This window comes from Dermacentor albipictus, unplaced genomic scaffold, assembly GCF_038994185.2.
Source record: "Dermacentor albipictus isolate Rhodes 1998 colony unplaced genomic scaffold, USDA_Dalb.pri_finalv2 scaffold_11, whole genome shotgun sequence".
In the NCBI taxonomy this organism is placed as follows: Eukaryota; Metazoa; Arthropoda; class Arachnida; order Ixodida; family Ixodidae; genus Dermacentor; species Dermacentor albipictus.
The window spans coordinates 14,153,977-14,174,034 of NW_027225565.1; the positions used below are offsets into that span (position 1 = coordinate 14,153,977).

A 20,058-nucleotide genomic window follows, 5' to 3' on the forward strand; every position below is an offset into this window, starting at 1 on the left:
ACGCAGCGAAAATGTTAAAACGATATTCTGATAACATATCCAAGATGAGGTTTCCGCCTGGTTAGCTCAGATGGTAGAGCAGCTGCCCCGGAAAAACGGTGGTCCCGTGTCCGAGTACCGGACCAGGACGAACTTTTCTTCAACTGCGAGGCTTTTCTTTCAAAAAAACCCATATGGGTTTCTTTTGTAGCAATTAGCTCCGTCTGGATGGATCCCTCATTTCCCCTTAGCTCTAACGGCAGCGGTTTTATGCTTCAGGGGTGTAAATTGCTGGGTAAATTGACAGGGTAATGACTGACAGGGTAATGACTGATAATTGCTGTTAAATGACAGGGTAAATTAACAACACGCGAGGCCTGCATTCACGCTCACGCCTATTACGCCAAGTGAATGACTGATACGCGTAGAGTGCGCTTGTGAGCCACGACAAGCACTGCTTGTATTAGCGCCATCGCACCCTGTCGAGAAGTTCGATGAGAACCTCGTTGCAGATGTCGGGGTAGCGTAGGAATCCGTAGTGCGTTCCATCCTTCAGCTCGATTGCTTTCACTATGTCGGAAGCACCTGCAGGTGGGCACGAAATCAGTGATTTCACGAAGGCATGATTATGTGACAAATACTGTCATGCACTTGGGCCTAAAGCTGTTTTTTTTTTTAGTGCTACTTCAAAGACCACCGCAGGAGATGGAGAATCGTAAAAGTGTCGTCTGCGCAACTTTCGAAGACAAGAAAGTTCCAAAACTGTACTTGGATATATGTTGAGGCGCGGATAATTTGAGTCGTCAATTAGGCATGCAAACACTTCTGCCTCACGGGTATAGGTAACGCCAAGAAACTGCTCAAAGCTGCTTTCCCCGCACGCTGGCTGTGTGACTTCTAGCGTTGTCGTGGACAGGAAAAAAATTACCGACGATTACGTTACTTCCTAATGCGAAATTTGAGCGCAGCAAATAAGCTGTTTCGCCTTTTCGATAGATTGAGGCAAAGAAATCGAGCAACACATGTATGCGCTATCACAGAATTTTTTTTTATTTTTCACACGTATTCCTTTAACAAAGACTCCACTAACAGTTCTTGACAGTCATGAAGGAAGCTTTGTGGTCGGAGAAATAGACTGATATATGTTCGACTTGGTACCACCGCACAGGGGTTGCATTGGAGGAGGAGCGAAGAAAGGAATTAAGTTCGAGCCGGCGCTTTGACAACCGGAGACTCGCAGGAAGAGGGGGGAGGGGGGCGGCGTGTACACCCAGCGGCAAACGATGGGGGCAGAAGCGCGCGCAGCAAGCGGACAACACGATAAAGGGAGGAGGGAAGAGATAGCAGCGACTGACTGATGCCGCTGACGCCGATAGTGAGTCAACCCCAGCTGCGGAGTTGGTTTCAGGGACAACGCCGCCGATGCCGACACAAACAATATGATACCCTCGCTTCCGCAGCGCTAAGAACCAGGTCTAGCCGTGGGAAGGTGGTCACGTATTCGTCGACGTGCCGGGGCCTACGTGAAATAACCGGCGCGTCGGCAACTGAAGAGCACCCTATCCGCCACACAAGAACAGGGGGGGGGGGGGGGGGGACCCTTTCCTCCTCTTTCTGCATGGCGGCGACGGTGTTCTATGCAGTCACGTTATCTTGACTCTCTAGCGGCGTCAGCGGCATCCAGCGGTATCAGTCGGTCGCTGCTAGCGCTGGGGGGATGAAAGGGGGGCGGAGCTGGTTACGAGGCCGACGACAACGCCGACGACGACGCGAAACCTAGGAACGGACGCCAAAGAGCTGCGCTCTAAAAAAACAAAGAAAACGAAGATTTCAGTACAGGCATCCTTACCCCTCCGGAGGAGACGCCCGCCCGAGCCGTATAACCAGGTCCGCTCGGGGTCGCTGCCCAGCCTCCGCAGCATTGTGCGGTTGTCTTCCTTTGACAGGAGTTTGTCGTTGTTGCTGACCACCACGAGCGTGGACATCGCGCGGTGCCGAATTGTGGCTAATTGCTGCTCAACCTGCGAAGATGGCGCCAATGGTGCGGGCTGATTGAATGATATAGGGCGCCACGGAGTTGCACGTCAGCTGCGCACATGGTAGGCGTGGTAATGCGGGGCTCAGAATTGATTTTGCGAATGCTCGGTTAGCGGATAAATTTGTATTTTCAGGTTTGCATACGTTTTATGGCTAGTGTTTTATTTTTATTGTCCACTCTGACAGGCTGCACGCCTACGGTTCTTGTCACGCCTACTGTATAAGTATGCAAGCTTTGTAACATTTCATGCGATCCTCTCAAATCTGAAATAAATCAAAGACAATTTTTGCGTGCGCTAGCTTTTACCTCATTGGACTGCGGCCAGGATTCAAGTGCGTCAACTTGCGCCGCAGTAACCACCGGGCTCCGTATACCGCCATCTCTTGCAACGAAGGCAAAGCTTCAAGCACTATGAGGGACCTTATCGTACACAATAAAGTTGATTACAATGACAACATTCGTGGCCTAACAGCCTTTTACGAAAGCTTTGCTACAAGTTTTGGCCTGCTTTCGGTAGATGCCAACAGGTCTCTTTTCTAATATGAATTGGTGCACCTCATCAAAATTTAAATTCCAGCAGTCCTGGTAAGAAAATACAATTACTATCCGGGGTTCAGCAGTGCGCTGAAACGCTTAAAAAATAACAAACAAAAAGGTTTCTTTCATGCTGCCATGTCAGCGAATTCCAGTGCTACATTGAAAAATTACTTTGCTGCTGCTAAAGACTAGGACATTGAGGCCTCACCTGAAAATTGTCAACATTTCGCATATACGCTGCCATATGACGTCGCAAAGTAACCTTAAAGCGCTTTTGGTAGGCCATTCATCTTGCAGAAGATTAGTTCAAGCTGGTTGGCCAGTCATAATTCAAAGAAATTCACGGTGCGACCTATACGACGACAGAGAACACAACGACAGGACGGGCGTCTATAAATTGCGCGGTTAACTTCTTTGAAGCATTAATATTGCTTAGTCAAGCACTACTGTTGCACGCGCACTTTTATAGACACTTGAAACCACATATTAGTAAAATTCACGAACCGTATCGGCTCATTTGCGGAAGCTTACGGAAGGGATCCAATTGGAGTAGCAGATTTCACTCCTCTTCGGTTGAACGCTCTCCGAATGCGTGCGTGTGTATATCGTTTTACATGCCTTTCATTGGAAAGCCTTTCAGTTCGAGTCCCCGACTCCGGATGTCCTGAACATTAAGTTATGTTCAATTTTTTTTTTTGCAATTGGCCTCGCTGTACGCTTCTAGACTTTCACTAGTTTAACCATTTAGTCATGAATGGTACTACGTTCGTCCCATCAGGTATCGATAAAGTTATCGGCACACTGAAAAACCAATCTTCAATGGCTACTGAAAGAATTAATTCCAGTGGGGTAAAATATACTGAATACACCTGTAGTACGATTTCGTCACTTATATTCCAGCCATTCATAAGTGGCAACGTTCCTTTCGACTAGCGCTTTGGTAAGATAGTAAACATCTGTAAGAAAAGTGATCGTTTATGCCCTAGCAATTACTCACAATATTCAATTACCGGCCTTTGCTCGAAAATATGGGCACGTTTACTCACATCGCCATTTCTCTGGCCCTCTCATCCATAAGTTTAGTTCACGCAAATCAACGCGGTTTAAAATGTCAGTCGTCACGGTTGTTTGTTAAAGGAGTGTTATAGGCACACCTGTGGCACACAATGCATTCTTTTATATGTTTCTCACAACGGCCAGTCGCATGTAACAAAACGCGCGCGAGAGCGCTGGAGAACGCAGTGAACTACTTCAGACAGGCCCTTTTTCCGGCTATCGGGGTCGGCGTGCTCTACAATAAGAATATTACATTCTCGGATCTATTCTAGTAAGCCTCGTACTGAGAGTGTATCTTGAAGGGTGTTAGTGGCCGTATTCGCGAATACATTGGAGTCGACTGTCGTTTACCAGTCGGAACCTCACCGCCGAATTAGTTCTTCCCCCCAATCTTAGGTGTTCTATTTTGAAACGGGTGGTGACACCACACTCCAGCATACTATTCAAGGTTTTATACAACTGTAATGCCACTAGATGCGTCACTTTGCACTCGTTATTGTCTACGATGAGCGCGCGGTTGCATTGCATGCGGCCACCCGTAGCAATTTAATTTTCGACGTCACCCTTTCTCTCAAATTACACACGCGGCACTAACCTTTAGTCTGTTTAGAGACTCTGTGGAGGTTCATGGTCACGGACAACATATTTATCTACTTCTAGGTGTATAATTTGGCATTCTAACAGGATATCTGCAATTGTCTCGGCAGCTTTTTTTCATGCTGCGCACAAGTCACGGTTACAGTTGTACTGTATGGTTCGTTGGTTGCTCGGTTGCTTGCATAAAATTGCCTATACCGCTTAGCACAAATCTACTGCTTGAGCTGGAATACTGAAAGAGATATACATTACCTAAACTGTAAATACACAAATAACTACTTAACAACAAAATTTCCCTTTTCAGCTAATTACTTTAGCGTGCATATTGCAATATACGAATTGAAACCAGTGTTTTCACAAGGCAAATCCACTTGAATCTAACTTTGAAACTAGCACCCGTTTTGAGATAAACACAGTCAAACTTGCCATGAAATGCACTTTTCTTCCGCTTACTTTTCTGGCAAATGCCTTTTTATGCATTCAACCTCAAAAGTTATTGGAACACCATCGCAAGTTCGTCGAATGCTTTGGGAACACATACCTTGATACTGGCGTAACCATTAAAATTCGTTCCAATTGGACATGACTTCAATTTCACCGGCTACAATTCGTGAATTGCAACATGTGGCTTTAAGTAATTGGTTTGAAAAGTAATTAGGAAGATTGTTATTCAAATATGCACTTACATGTTTTTTCATATAATGTCTGCCTTGAGAGTAATCAATTTCAAGAAGTAGAATTGCGCTAGATGTGATGGTTAATTTTTCAAGCAATGGTAACGATAAAGTAAAACACCCTGTATATGCAGGTAGACGTTTGCTTGGTTACTGCTCTATTTAAAAAAGCACTTGCGAAGTTTTGGCGAAGGCGACGCCGTTCTCCGATGCCGTCTTGTTAACAAAGTGTGCGTGCGACAGACCGAAAGAAAAAAGACTGCGTATTCGCAAACCCGATGCTCCTCGTATCCGATGCACGAGTGGTAGGCGAAGAATGCGTCGTGCGCCCGGCCCCTGGTTGGGTGCTTGCTCAACGACGTGACCGCTTGGAAGAAGGGCTGGAGGATGGACGCTCCGCGTCGACTCTTCATCGCCCATCTGACTGCAGCATTGAAGAGCAGAGGGTTGCGGGAGCCTCTGCGTATAGGTGAACCGAGGATTCGGCTCGTTGACTTACGCCGACGGCGAACTGTCTTGCACGAATGGTATGAAAAGAGGCAGGCATTAATCATCGACTAGCTTTCGCTTTGCGAAAATGGAAATGTGTTCAATTGGTAGACTGCAAGTCGAGTTGCTAATGTCTTTTGCTCTATCCCAGAAGTGTCCACCGCGTCGAGTTTGGATACACGGTGTAAAGCCTTGGGAAACCGCCCACCCATTCTGGTGACGGCCAGCTCAAAGGTCAACACATCCACTGCTCCCCGGTCAGTGCGCGTAGTAAGTTGAACGCATGGTCATCGTGATCTCGGCGCTTGAAGAAATACTGAAGAATTGTAGCAAGTTGGGCGAGCTGATAAGACCACACGTGTACATACAGTGCGAACGCCCCTATTCTACAATACTAGAAACAGAGTTCCAGTCGTGAAGAAATTCGCCTACACAGGCGCACGTTTGAAGCTCGCAAACAAGCAGGATTGCCGCATCCGGCTAAATGCGCTCACCTGAAGTGTCGAGTTGCGACGGGCATCAGCAGGGCCAAGGACTTCACACTAATCTCGGTTTCCTCGGCCACCAGCTGCACTGCTGGAGTACTTCCGGAGCTGTGGCTGACCAGCATGTCGATGCTGCACAAGAGCGCCCCACGAACGCGCATGTGTGGACTCAGCAAACGTCACTAGCTCCAGTTCCCGGAAAGAAAAACTGCGGAGATTTTCACTTGAGTTTAACAAACACAACATATTTAGTAGTAACTTATTGCGGTGTTTCGTGAGGCTGTCAATAAGCAACCCCAGTGTTCTTTGTCGGCAAAGATAAAAGAGCTCGTCGCTCTCCATAGTACTCACTTCTTGATGTGAAGTTTCTTGAGGAAATCGACGAGTAGACTGGTTTTCTCGTCGCAGCTGTGCCACCAGTAGCCGGTCTCCAAGCTGAACGCGAAGTCTGGCGCGAAAAAGAATGAAAAGGGTAGGTATTAAGTAGAGTCGCAAGCGTCAACTTGAGAGTAGTCAAACGAGTCGGATGTTTACCTACCACGCATACTATAGTCGCCACGAACAATAGGGAAAAGGTAAACAAATGTGTAAGCGCTCGAGTGCTTAAGAGAGCAACATAGAAATATAGCTAAGAGACTACACCGGACATAAAGCATGTTTCTCCGTTCAAGTGACCACAAAACATGAACAGCGCAGACGACAGGACATTGGGTTTACAAACAGGAGAGATACGTTGTTTGTACGTCTGCCTGTCCTTTCGTCTGCGCTGTCAAACAGACTAGGCTATCTTGAAGCTCTTGCGCCAATTTTCTTTTGTTTTTCTTTTTTAAGCCTATTAAAGCCATACTTCGTAATCGTTTCACACCTATTATATATCTGTGTACAGGGTGTCTGCCAAGTTGACATTTCCAAATTCCCCGAGTTTTCGCTTAGTGGCTTTGGAAAATGTCCTGAATAAGACAACTTTGTTATATGTCGAGACGGGCAGACACAATGTTTCTCGATGCTGTTACTCTCTAGTAAGCATGTTGAAACAAAAAATGACTTAATGGAGTGTGAATAGTAAGGTGTAATGTTTATTTTATTCAAAAAGAGAAGCAAGGTGTTAGTAAAATGCACAACGAATAAAATATATTTGAAAAAGAAATTGCGAACCCCATTCCAAATGGAGTCTAACATTTTCAAATACCAATGAAAAGGAGGTGCACACCGAAGCAAATATTTCAGAATAAGAGCTATTTCTGGCAACTGATAGCAAGCTCATTAGTATGAGGCCTGAACTTTGTCACAACTAAGATTCTCTCTCAGCAGCTGAAAAGTCAACTTCAACTGTCCTGACGTACTCTCAGCCCACACACAACACCTCAGGGTTGGGTTGCACTGCTTTAAAGTTTATTTTGGTTAAGATGAAGGATACCTGCATCTCGGCGTCAGCCAACACTGTTTTTTGAGTTCAAGCTTCTTCAAAGAGACGGCGGCACGCTTCTTTCCCGTTCATTCTTCAATACATGGATCCTTTGTTTTCGTCCTCCTTCCACCACGCGTTCCCCCCACAGACCATTTGAAGCATCCTCTTGGTCAGTTGTAGAGTCAACGTGCAATTTTTCTTACTCCCTATGGGCCGCGAAAACGTCCGAAAAATCGGGCAGTTCGAAAAAACAATGGATGTCTTTTACTGCCCTTAATGGCTCAAATCGACACAGGCACGTCCGGAAAATCTCTGGAGGCCAGCCAATAAACTTATTAGGCATATCGGTGCTCATAGTGCGACAGGAGAGCGGCATGCACGCGTGTATAATTAAGGAATACACACTGTGTCCCGTGACAATTGCCCCCTGCCCAAGCTTGTTAAGCTTCGCCGCCCAACAGTTATGCATTAAGGGGAAGCTGACTTTCAAAAACCCGCATTATGCAACGCGCTGTGTTTTCCCAGCTTCGAAGCCAATCTGGAGGATTACAACATCGGACTCGGTGTCATTTGCTGACAGCGGCGGATTCTTTCAATGAAAAACACGGCACCGCATGGCAAGAAGCTTAACAGCGAACGTAGAAGCAGCTAGGCATGGCGTTGCCACGGTGGTGGCTGCCAGCGGAACTGCGTGCGAGAGCGCCTGACCGAGACGGCGACATAATCAGTATTGCGGCGGTGTTGGCTAGACAGATTTAGTTACACGTACGTAGAGGCTTCACGTACGCAAACGTGAAAAGCTTACGTACCTTACGTGCAGGCCATCTGAAACGCTTTTAGCTACACGTACGCGACGCACGCCAAGAGGGACCCCGTAGCTCCATCTATCGGGAAATGTTAACACGGTGGTAGCCAATTCAACCCTGTCGCCGTGTTTCGATGCGAGCCGTCTGCGCGCGCGCGGCCCGCTATCGCTTGTTCGTGATATTGCGGAACTCCCGCGTGAAGCTGTCTACGTGCGCAAGAAACACACGCAAAGAATTGAATCTCACGTACGTCCGTGAGACGCGCGCGCGCCCGCTTCGTTCTGCGCATGCGCACTGCTCACACGTAGAAGCTCTACGTACGCAAAGCTTTACGTACGTGTAACTAAAACTGTCTACTGTCTAATATCAGCTATGCGGAGATTCACCCCTGTGGTGCCGTGTCGAAATGCAGAAGGAACGCAAGAAAACGCCGGGAGCCCAACAAACGGGCTACATCCAAAAGAGAGGGGTCGTCGAACAGAAGAACTTAACATGCGCAGCCGAACTCGCTCGCTTCGGCGGCACGTCTGGCGCATGACACATCATATGGCGGGCCTGGCGGGCCGCTAGCTTGTTGACAGTTAAAGAAAGAAAAAGAGGCCGCGAAGTATAGGTTCATTTATACGCAAAACATTTTAGTTATAGCAGGAAAGAATAAAAATAAATAAAAAGTCTAAGTTCATTTCACATTATTTTTTTCCGATGCTCGCGTCAACTAACGGATGGGATTAATGCTAGGCGTGACGTGTTTCCTGTTGCCAGTTTTCGCCGAGTGGCCCCTCTTGTTGAATTTCTTTCTCTATGCTAAAACTTTAAGCTGCTTACTTTCGAAAAGACAGCTTAAATAAACATGGAAAGCGGACTGGCCACGAGGAACATGCTCACGGGAGCATACTATTGATGACAGCATCGCAAAAGGCTACGTGCAGTCAGGTTGACTTTACAGGTTTGCAAGGATTGACTGACGGGCCAGTTGGTTCATTATCACAGAATGAACAGCGCTTCAAGTTGTTAGCGCAGTGTGTTTGTGGTTCATCTTTTATGTCCCGTCTTGAAGCGCTGTTCTTTCGGTGACTATACAGATGTTCTTTTTCTGCGTCAGTTACGCTTTCCAAGAGCGTTTAATTGGAAAATGTTTGTTCGCATAGCTCTTACAAAAGCATGTTTAATCAAAATTCCTTCGCTTGGCTAGATAATCTCGAGGACGGGCTCCAAACTGCTCATTTTCTTTAGCCATCTATGATCAATTGCTGAAAACTTAATTAATGTAGTGTTGTTAATTACGCACACAACTTCTCAACTTACTCCACATCTAGAGCTTACCAACCTGAACACTCGGATGATAAAATGATGTCACCAATGTTTGTATTGGTTTAATAGTTTTGTTTGGAGCAGTTAAAAGCAGCCGGCATATTGATGGTGCTGTAGGCTTCTTATAAAGCAAGTGTGAAAGCTTGGACAGGTTTTCTTGGCGCAAATCAACTTCATGAGCTGAGGCACACGTGCCCAACCGTGCACTTCTGCTTTTACAATAGACTTCGTGACACCAGGTTTCTGGCACGTTGTAGAGATAGACTAGAGAGAGAGATATTGGAGGCTTTCTACATTGCAAAGGCTGAGGGCACGTGCATTAGCTGCCCGTCAGTGGCACTTACCAAAAAAAGAGATTACTTTTCTGATGCGATAGAGAGGTCGTGAAGTCACGGTGGTGCTATTCTTGTTTCTATCTATATAAATCCGGTTTCTTCAAATAAACATTTATTTGAAAGTTAGCGCCTGTCCGTCATACATGTTCGTCTTTTAGTCCGTGTCTTTGAAGCGCTCTTTTCGGTTCTTCAAGTGTGTATAAGTGGCGAAAGCTGAAAAACAATCGTATTTTCTGTTTTCATCATTCAGTGACCTGCCGCGTGCATCGGCAGTGTGATGCCCTTTTGTCGATACTTGGTGTCAGCCGGTTTTAGCAGCGAAATGCCCTCGAAATATAGCGTCCTTATGCCATTTCTGTAAAAAATCACAACTTTTGTAAACGAGCGTTCAAGTAGCCGATGATGAAGCTCTCACTGCTTTAAGGTTAGGAATGAGCGCTTTTGGTTTAAACCTAGAAAACAAGGGAAAAAAACAAACGGTAGATCTCATTTTTGTCCAGCGTTTCAGTTTTAGCCGAAAAGAGTCAGTGAAAACAAATTTACAATCAACCTAACGCGACAGATGATCTGCACGCGGCTTACATGCGCTCTACTGAGAGTAGCCTGCCAAAGTTAAGGTCATGTGTCAGCCTAACGGCTCAAGCAATCGTTACGTTTTTTTTCGTAACCGTTACGTATTTCGTAACCGAAAGTGGTGGGGAGAGGTGGTAGCCCAATGGTGAGCGTGCCCAGCTCCCAAATGCAGAATGCTGCGAATACCTGAGCTCGAATCCCGGTGGTTTGTTTGTGAAGACAGCTTTCTGTGCCCTTTGCTGACGGCGCAGCTCAGAATGAGGCGGCAGCCTGAAGACAACGGTCGGCGTCAGTGTAACAGAATAAGTGAGGCGTGCAAGGTCACACCTAAAGCCGAAAGTATATTCAGAGGAAATACAGTATGCTCCTGCCGACAAAAAAGTGATGAATAACGAGCGGTGTTGTTGAGCGAGGTTGTATACCGATAATGTTACCAAAGACAGGACCACGCTCATATCCCGGTGTTCAGCGGAAATGTACATCGACAACATGTCAACTAGCGTGTAATTGATAGTTCATTAAAGTCGTTGCGTGTATGTGTTGTGTCTTGCACGCGCGAGTAGTGTAAGAGATGACACTGGAGCGAAAGCGGTGAGGCGAAGTCCGCGAAAAGTCTGTTTTACGTGCCAAAACCTCTTTCTGATTATGAGGCACGCCGTAGTGGAGTACTCGGAAATTTCAACCACCTGGGGTTCTTTAACGTGCTCCTAAATCTAAGTACACGGGTGTTTTCGCATTTCGCCTCCATCGGAATGCGGCCGCCGTGGCCAGGATTCGATCCCGCGACTTCGTGCTCAGCAGCCCAACACCACAGCCACTGAGCAACCACGGCGGGTGCCAAGGACTGAAGGCAGCGTGATCAAATCTTTTTAACACCACGCTCTGCAGCTGCAGGTGGTTTGTATACGCACGGAGCCATGGAAGATGAAAATCAGTTTTGTTTTTTACAGCGAAGATGTTTATGGGGGGGGGGGGGGGAGGGGGGACCCTGTGCCGTCGTTGTCGGACTTCGCTATAAAGGGGCCACGGGACCTAGCGGGAGAGGAAAAGAAGAGCTCAATAAGGGAAAGGGGTTAGAGTGACCCCTTTCCCCCCATGAGAACAGTCTCTTAAACGCGAATCATATACGGTTGCAACACGCTGCATTTTCATCGGTCGAGCCAGATCGGCATCAAATAAAAGGAGCGCGTGGATGCCGGCACTTCTTGCGCGAGCTAGAAGTGCTGGCAGCCACGTCAGTCGTCAAACCGATCCAACCAATCGTCAAAGAGATTACAGCGCCCGCATCTCCAGTGGAGAGTTTTGCTTCCAATATAAGGCGCTTTGGATTAGCGGCTTCGCTCATTCCATCGCAGCTACCACTGCGGGACGACCACGAGTAGTGCGTCCTACTGAGGAAAGCTACCTACCGCGAACGTGAGCGAGAGTTGGTTCGTGAACGTGGTCGTGCGGCCTGCCTCACGCGAAAAGAGAAACACTGGGAGAACCGCAAAAAAAAAGCACTCCTAAAGTAGGTTCACCACGCGAAGCACGAAAATGCGAAAATGAGGCGAAAGATTGGTGAAAGCAAATGTTTACAATATAGACTGCTTGCGAAGTTTTACTTGCATGGTGTAACACTCGGCGTAACTAACACAGCTTCGCTGTTCGTCCATCTTCACGGACTGGAAGTAGCGGAGATCATTTAGTTTATTTCTTCGTTCGTTCCCTTAGCGCTCGCACGGTTGCACGCGCGAAGCTTCTACGCGCGTGCGAGTGAAGCTGTCTAGTTAAAGCGAGACCCATGCGTAGCCTTACAGAGTTTCCCATCGACGGAAAAGCTGTGTACCTGCGAGATGGATACACAAGATCTGCGGTCGTACCTTATTGCAGTTGTTTTCACTGTTAAATGTACAGTTCGTGACGTACAATGCTACAGAAGATATGCCCTTCCTATGTCCAAACATAGATGCGCTACACGCCTCGAGCCCGATCAAATAAATAACTTCTTTCGCATTTTACTCTGAAACAGATATTGAAAGTAGTGATTGACCCCACAACAAGTGTTGGTAGGCCAGGCATCCTAACGCGGCGGGCAACTACGCCCTGCCGCTCTCTCTCTTGCCTGCTGAATTCAGCAGTATAGCAGCAGAAACTGGAAGCGTTCCAATGCCACTGCTTTGTCAAAGGGTGAACAGGCTTACCGGGCCAATTGAAGCAAAGAACGTCCACGCCATTCTGGTCGAGGAAAGGGATGTTGTATCTGTAGTCCTGGTACTGTCCCGGTGCCCCCGTGAGCATCAAGCACAGCGGTCGCTCTGTCCGGTCTCCGCGCTCGATGCGGTCCAGTCCAGTGTGGATGTACACAACCGGCACCCGAGCGCCCGTATCGGGTGCCGCCTGGTAGCCGTGGCGACCCTCGGTGCGCCATTTCTGCGTCGCGGAAAATGCAGTCTGTTGTGGCTCTATCTATGGAGGGCTCTAACTACCAGGAGAAATAATATAATAACAGCGCGCAAAAAAACGAGGTACGAACATAAACTAGACATAGTACAGTGCTGTACGTATATACGCTATGCACATGAGGGAGCATTGCGCCAGGCAGCAAGTCTTCGCAAGCCAACTCTCAGGGAAGCTATACCCTTCGATTTTTCTCTAAAAAAAGTTGGCCCTATATGTTACCCTGTTTGGTGGACTCGGCCATGTGCGCTTGGTTTCCGGCAGTTCTTAATTGACGCGCACTTGTTCGACTATTCTGCCGACACCCCTCTTTGTACGTATCCTACCGATGTGCCTGTGCAACTTTGGTTGTTTATTGCCACGTGTACATTTACCGTCTGTGTTGCAGCGTGTGAGTACGGCAGTCGCAGCCGTTGTCTGTTAGAAAGAGCGCGCACTGAGTGCGGCTATCGAGACGGCGGAATACACTTAAAGCTTACCGCGACATGATCACGTGTTGGGCCGACTCTTAGTTTCAAATGAGCTGCCCAATGCTTATCTCGCATAGTTATTTCCTTCCGCCATGGCCATAGACTATGCGGAAGATACCAAGGTTATAAAAAAAAATGCGGCAGACCCAAAGCATCTCCCAAGGTAAATATACCTGGTAGCGAAGCTTCCATAGGAGCCCATACGTTCAAAACATGGCTGTCCATCACCGGTTCATGGGGCTTAGCGCCATCTGTATGTGGTGGGAACACTTCCGGCGGAAGAAAAAATAATGTGACGCCATGTCCGTTAAAAGCAGAAGTGACGTCATTCTGTTTTCGAAGGCGCGAAATTTGTTTTGTTGTTCTTCCTTTAGAGCTATATATTCAAATGCCCCGCCATTCGACTTGATGGGCGTTTCGAGCTTTCAGCGTGGAAAGCGATGCAGGAAAAGGCCTGCCGTACGGTTGTCGAAATCGCATCCCTGCACAGAACATACTTTTTTTGGAGGCAGACGAAAGCTTTAGGTGTAGAGTGCTGATCCTGTTGTCGGATGCCAAGCCCGCCGGCCAGCGCAGTCGCACGAAAACAACTACACAATTATCTGGCGGTCGTAACTCACTGCTTTTGACTGAACAGATTAAAAATCAATGAAGCTACCCCCGTCACCAAATTCAAACTTCGACAAGCAAGAAAGCGTAAACTGTGAGGGGGGCGGGGCGTATTTCAACAGGTGATACGAGTGCGCCTTTCTACCCATTTCAAGACGTGCATTGCATTGCGAGTGATAGTGGCGTCAACGCCCCCTGTTGCGATGGGCGCTGAAAAGAAATGTATTTATTAATAATAATAAAATTAAACTTGTATTTTCTTAACTCGTCACGAGTATATAAAATTGACTAGGAATTTTATTTTCGTTGAATGAATCTAACTGTCTCGTTTGAATTGAAAAACGCGTTTTTCTTTCCCAATGTTTGTTCCCTCCAAACATAGTCGCGCTTCAATCGCTGCTCCCATAACCCCCCATGCTGATGTCGGTGACAATCTGTACTGAACCGCTTTTCGCCCGAAGCTTCGCGACCTATTTGAATCGACCTTGCATCTCCCGCTTACAGCCATAGTTCACATGGACTCGGGCCATGTGACGTGGATGCACTTGTGTCTTGCAATTAATGCGATGTCTTGCGAGCGGTACAGACAATAAAATCTGCGCTATATTCAAGAAATGTTTTAATGCTAGAAAGTCAAAGATGAGGGGAAGAGGATGGATGACGCCAAGTCTCTGTCTTGGGCGGATTCTTACGATGGCACCCAGGCACGCACGTCTACGTATCCGCTTCGGAAATTACATTTTGCCTTCCCTACGCGTTCTGCAATATTGCGATACTGCAATAGTGTCTCCATGTGCGCTTTTTATGAAAGTAGTGTTCATCAACATTTTAATACGAACGGCTGCTGACCGAATAGTGCAAAGTAAAAAAAGCAACTTATCTAAAGATATGTGATATTTGGTAAGTATTTATTTAAAGCAGCAAAGTAATCGGTCCAATTGCCTTTAGCTTCACGTGTGCCGAACAAAGAGAAGCAGGTTCAAGAGGGAAAGCGAAGATAGGCAAGGCAGGGAGGACAACCAGACGAGTGTCCAGTTTGCTACCCTACTCTGTTGGTGAGCAAGAGGGACAACAGAAAAAAAAAAGAGTGATAACTATCTTCGGAGAGAGTGTTCTATGAGAAGTGCCCTGCTTTCTGGGATGTGCGTCTGGGAGAGGCCTCTAACCCCGCTTTAGGGTAGTTGCAGCTCAACAGTTCCGATCAATTACAATCTTCATTATGACGTTATGCCGCGTGGCAAATCCAGCACACACAAAAACAATGCAACTTCAAAATGTGGGCCTCGATACGTGGAAAAAAAGAGTCTGGTGGTCACATATCGCCAACTTCCCATCAGGTGAGTGTCCTTGTGAACATCTGGAACTACCGTAGTGCTCGAGCACAGAACCGGGAGAGCACTTTTACCTATTTCACCAGTAGGCACCCGGCGCCATACTTGAAGCTTCCATATAGACATCATAAAGGGGTACAGTGTAAAAAAAAACATAGAAGGAAGACAGAAGAGTGCGCGCACGACAAGTTCTGTCAACGTATATCTTCTAAATTTTTGAATGTACTCTTCATCATGAATATGTATCAACCTCCGAAACTTTCCATCTTATAGCTTCCATAGACACTAGAGTCCGCCACCGTTCCCTAGTAGTTTTTGCAGGAAACACTGATACGAACATGGCCTCCGAGATCAGATCTCGGAGGCCATGGTACAAGCAGTTAAATGTGGCTATCTTTTGCAAGCATACTGGCCTTGTAGAGGTCACTGCACGTGTGGATTTCGATGCACCGTTCCTTGTAACGTAGCAGAGCCGCGTCACGCCGCAGCTGTCGAATGGTCCTCGCAGTAGGCTTAGCAGCGTCAGTCTGATGAACGCACCGCTGGTGACGCGAGCATGGATTCGGATCCACGGCATTGGAACCCAAGCCGTTGCTTTTCGCCAAGCCAACGGTAAGCCACGACGCCGCAGAGTGCCGGAGGCGCACTGCGTGTTGTACAGAGCGCTGGAGGAGGAGGAGGGCCTGCTGGCGTGGTGTGAACACAGCGACCCGCACTAGACGGAATGGCACAACGCCTGCGTCACGAGACAGGAACGTTAGAGCACATTAAAACCGAAGTGAGAGCATAACTTGGCGTGGTTCGCGAATCGGTATAGAGCCTGCTCAAATATAAGCGCAAGGTGCAACTCTTTCCAACCGAAGAATTCAGCACAAGCTCCGCCCACAAAACCGCCCTGCACTTACCCAAACTGGCATCTGGGCCTCCCTGTTCCGAAACAGTTCTGTCAAAACATTCCCTCCCAGCAATTATTCATGCGAAGTCAAACAAATCACTTGTCGTACATCTGTACGACATCTGTTTTGATGTGGCACTTATATCCTGTAATCATGAAACTTTAGTCTTTTGTTATTTATTTTTTGTAGAAGTGAACTGTAATGTCTCTGCCAGTAAGTAATCAGACAAGGGGTCCAACGGGAAAACGGTGTTTATCGCCCGAAGCTTACGGGCTCACGGATACATCCGGAATCAGCTGTTACCGCACATAGCAAGACATTAAACACTCTTAGGCAAAGTTGCACCCTTTGGCTTGCCCCTTCTGCCTCGCAACAATAATCGTTATCTGCCTAGACGCGTTTCCTTTCTTTAACGCTGCGAGCCCGGAACTTTCCAGTAACGAACGGCACGCGCGTTATCAGCATAGAACAGTTTACACCCTTTGGAGTGCCCCTTCTGATAACGCGCGTGCCGTTCGTTACTGGAAAGTTCCGGGCTCGCAGCGTTAAAGAAAGGAAACGCATCAAGGCAGATAACGATTATTGTTGTGTGGCAGAAGGGGCAAGCCAAAGGGAGTAACTTTGCTTAAGAGTGTAAGCACTTGTGCGCACATGCGGACTAACAGCAGTCTGCTTATCGGGCGCTGTCGCCGACACAACACTTCCTCCGCTTTTATTATGTAACTATCAAAGCTCACGTTCCTGCTTGGAACCTATCGACGATTTCGAATAGGGTAGCGTCGATGCTCGTCGCCGCGTGAAGTGTCAGCCTTCGACATCGGTGGTGAAGGAGAAACACTAGCTGGTGGTACTGGTCCCGATGCGGGGTCGCTGTGTGGCCCCACAGAGAAGCCATCGTCTTGAACGACGTTTTCCACAGGCACTGTCGTGATTTGAAGTAACTGGTTCTTGTGACGCCGCCACTTCAAGCGTCCTGAAGGGGTTGATACACGAACCTTGAAAGACACTGGTCCAGTCTGAGCTATAACAACTGCTGGCATCCATTTTGGCTGTTACATGTAATTGCGTGCGAGGACATGATCACCAAGAGTCACTTCGCGCACTCGACATGGTCGGTTCACCGTCTGTTTGAACTGTTCGTAAGCTATCCTCTCCCCCACCACGGGTTTGAGCACGTCAAAGCGCGTACGCAAACGTCGACCGAACAACAAGTTGGCCGACGCCCCGTGCGTTGTAGCGTGAGTGTTCCGATAGGTGAGCAGAAACTTGTTGAGCTTTACCTTGAGTGGCTGGCGGGTGTCATCCTTTCGTAGCGCATTCTTCAGAGTTTGCACGTAACGATCCCGGAGCGCTTCGTCTAAACTGGCTCCAAACTGGAGGTCTAAGACAACTGGCGAAGTTCCGCAACATTCAGGCAGGGGCTCGCCTTCGTGCTCTGTTCGGCGGTAAAACTGGGCTTGTTCCCTGTTTATGGACGGCACTGGGGCCAGGTGGGCGTCCAAGATTCTCTTCAGCTGTTCGAAACTTTTGGCCGATGGCAGGTCAGGCGCCTTCAACGACCTCAGCAACCCATACGTTTGCGGGCCGATGATGCTGAGGAATGCCTGCATCTTGTTGCTGTCAGGAACCTTGTTGCCAATCAGAAATGATGTCGACCTCGCCTTGTATGCCGTCCAGTCACTTGCGGTAACATCAAATGACTGACTGGCCAAGCTGTCCAGTTGACTGCATTGTCGCTTCTTTGTTATCCATACACAGACAGCAGCACAATCAGCCCTCCTCGAAATCTAACTTGAAGAGAGGCTGATTTCGGAAAGACTTGCCTTCACCAAACCGACCACTGCCTTCATCCCAACCTTGTCGCCAGTGTAATTTCTCTGCCAGTGAGTAATCAGGCAATGGTTCCAACGGGAAAGCGGTATTTATTGCGCGAAGCTTACGGGCTCATGGTTACGTTCGGAATCAGCAGTTAGCGCTCATAGCACGACATTATAAGCACTTGTGCGCACATGCGCACTAACAGCAGTCTGCTTATCAGGCGCGCTATCGCCGACACAACATGAACGACCTTTGCAGCATATGACCCTTACTCGCCGCGGCAGCCTAGTAGCTATGTCGTTGAGCTCCTGAACTTGTAGTCCCGGGTTTGACCCCGGCCTCATTCGATGGACGCGTAATGCAAAAATGCTCGTGTACTTAGATTTAGGTGCACATCAGAGAACTCCAGGTATTCAACATTAATCCAGAGGCCCCACTACGGCGTGTCTCATGAGGCCGTGATTTAGGAAGGTAAGATCCCAGATTTTTTTTACAGCTAAGCTGTTAGCTTCTCGGTAGTCGCCATTCTTCGTGTCCATCCGTGAGCCAAAATTATCATTACCAATGGCTAAAACCTCCTAAGCAAGCAAAAATACAATGGCTCATCCCCCACGTAATGCAGAGGCTATACACACTCAGCAAAGTGAACAGTGCATACATTCATTGGAATCACGAATAAGACGTACAGAACAGCGTACGTTTCCATAACGAATAAGCTCAAAACAAGCATCTATCATCATCATCACGTCTTCGTCTTCATCATCAGTCCACGTGTTCGCTTTATGCACGTAATGCGAAGACGTCGCGTCTTTTCCCACCTGCGGGAAGTTGCTTTTTCATCCACTTTCATTGCCATTAATTGGCTTCTCATGATATGATTAACAAAAACCGGGCCCCTCGGTTATCCTGCTTTCTTCTAGTTCGTATGATTTCCCTTGAAATTTGGGATACACTTGATTATTAATTACAATAATAACATCTTAATTTTTATTATTTTTGATTGTCTTCTGTGGCCATCCTGTACCACGTTAACTAGCTTTTCCTTCCTCCTTGGCTTATCGTTAGCGAAGTACAGGCGCCACCTGTAGTCAATGGTGACAGTGAGGACGACAGCCTCCGACATTTGCAGTAACTGCACCGGGGCATTGCAGTGGCAATCTTGAACGGGTCGGTGTAGCCACATCTTCGAGAAGCATTGTGAATCTGGACCACGGCGCGTTGGAGAGCAAATTTACCAGCGCTAGCGAGCAAGAGGTATGACTGAAGTGGCACAAATTAGGACAAATTCGTGCATTATTCAAGCACGAAGTACGTACGCATTACCAAGTGCTTCGTCTTCCAGCCGTGATTGCACCTTTCACGCCACGATTGATCGCTGCCACGAAACCGCTACTTCACGTATGGTGACAGAAAAGTGAATAAGTCCAAAGGGTATAACGTCATGTGTGACACGACACCATTCCACTGGAGTGCAAGAGTTTTAGACAAAATGAACAATACGCTTATGGCAACTATATATATCAGTGATGTGTTAGTCCTACAAGACGCAATGGGGAACATATAACATAACAACGGGGACCGGTGACCGTTTTATAGCACCCGGTCCGGAGTATCTCCGCCTAAACGGCCTCGCCCCTTGCATCATTTCGAAACAATTCGGCGTACCAATATGAAATAAAATGTCTCTTAGGGGGGGGGGGGGGACATGACTATGAAATTTTAGCTTGCAGACGCTGTGTAATCTTGTCAAACTTAAGCTAATTGCAGTTCTTCCTTGTGCTTGCAAGAAGACAAGCACTTGCCATCTTTTGCTGCCAGTCTTGTCAAAAGGATTGCTTTCATTGACACATAAAGAAACATGATGGATATGATTCAGAGTTGTAGATGTATTAATGACTCCGTAAAAAAAAATTTGCAACAGACATCGGAACCTTTGAACGGTCCTTGAGGCAGTGAATTAAATTTCAGGACGATTATGTGCCCGAAATGTCTTCGGGACTGAGGAGGTTATCTGTTCTAATAAGTAATGAAACAGAACCAACTTGCTTTGAAAATATTCGTATAAAATATTTGTATAGTTGTTATCTCAAAATGTTTCCAGAAGAGACAGCAGTAGTGCGAGTTAAATATGGCTGCGAGAATTGTTTTTCCATGAAAGTGATGCCTAGAAATATGCGATCGCTTCTAAAGCACAATTTCTTACGGAC

General features: G+C 47.3%; 1 protein-coding gene across 1 annotated transcript; it reads right to left on the reverse strand.

The window, feature by feature from the left end:
- Window positions 1-201: 201 nt before the first annotated feature.
- Window positions 202-17,643, reverse strand: LOC135914941 (uncharacterized). The gene is made up of 9 exons (XM_070528396.1): window positions 17,314-17,643; window positions 16,043-16,064; window positions 15,551-15,873; window positions 12,472-12,700; window positions 6,207-6,303; window positions 5,865-5,987; window positions 5,157-5,340; window positions 1,829-2,000; window positions 202-564 (listed from the first exon to the last, which is right to left on the reverse strand). The coding sequence occupies exons 1-9, from the start codon at window positions 17,641-17,643 to the stop codon at window positions 443-445; spliced, it is 1,602 nt and encodes a 533-aa protein (XP_070384497.1). The 3' UTR covers window positions 202-442.
- Window positions 17,644-20,058: the final 2,415 nt, after the last annotated feature.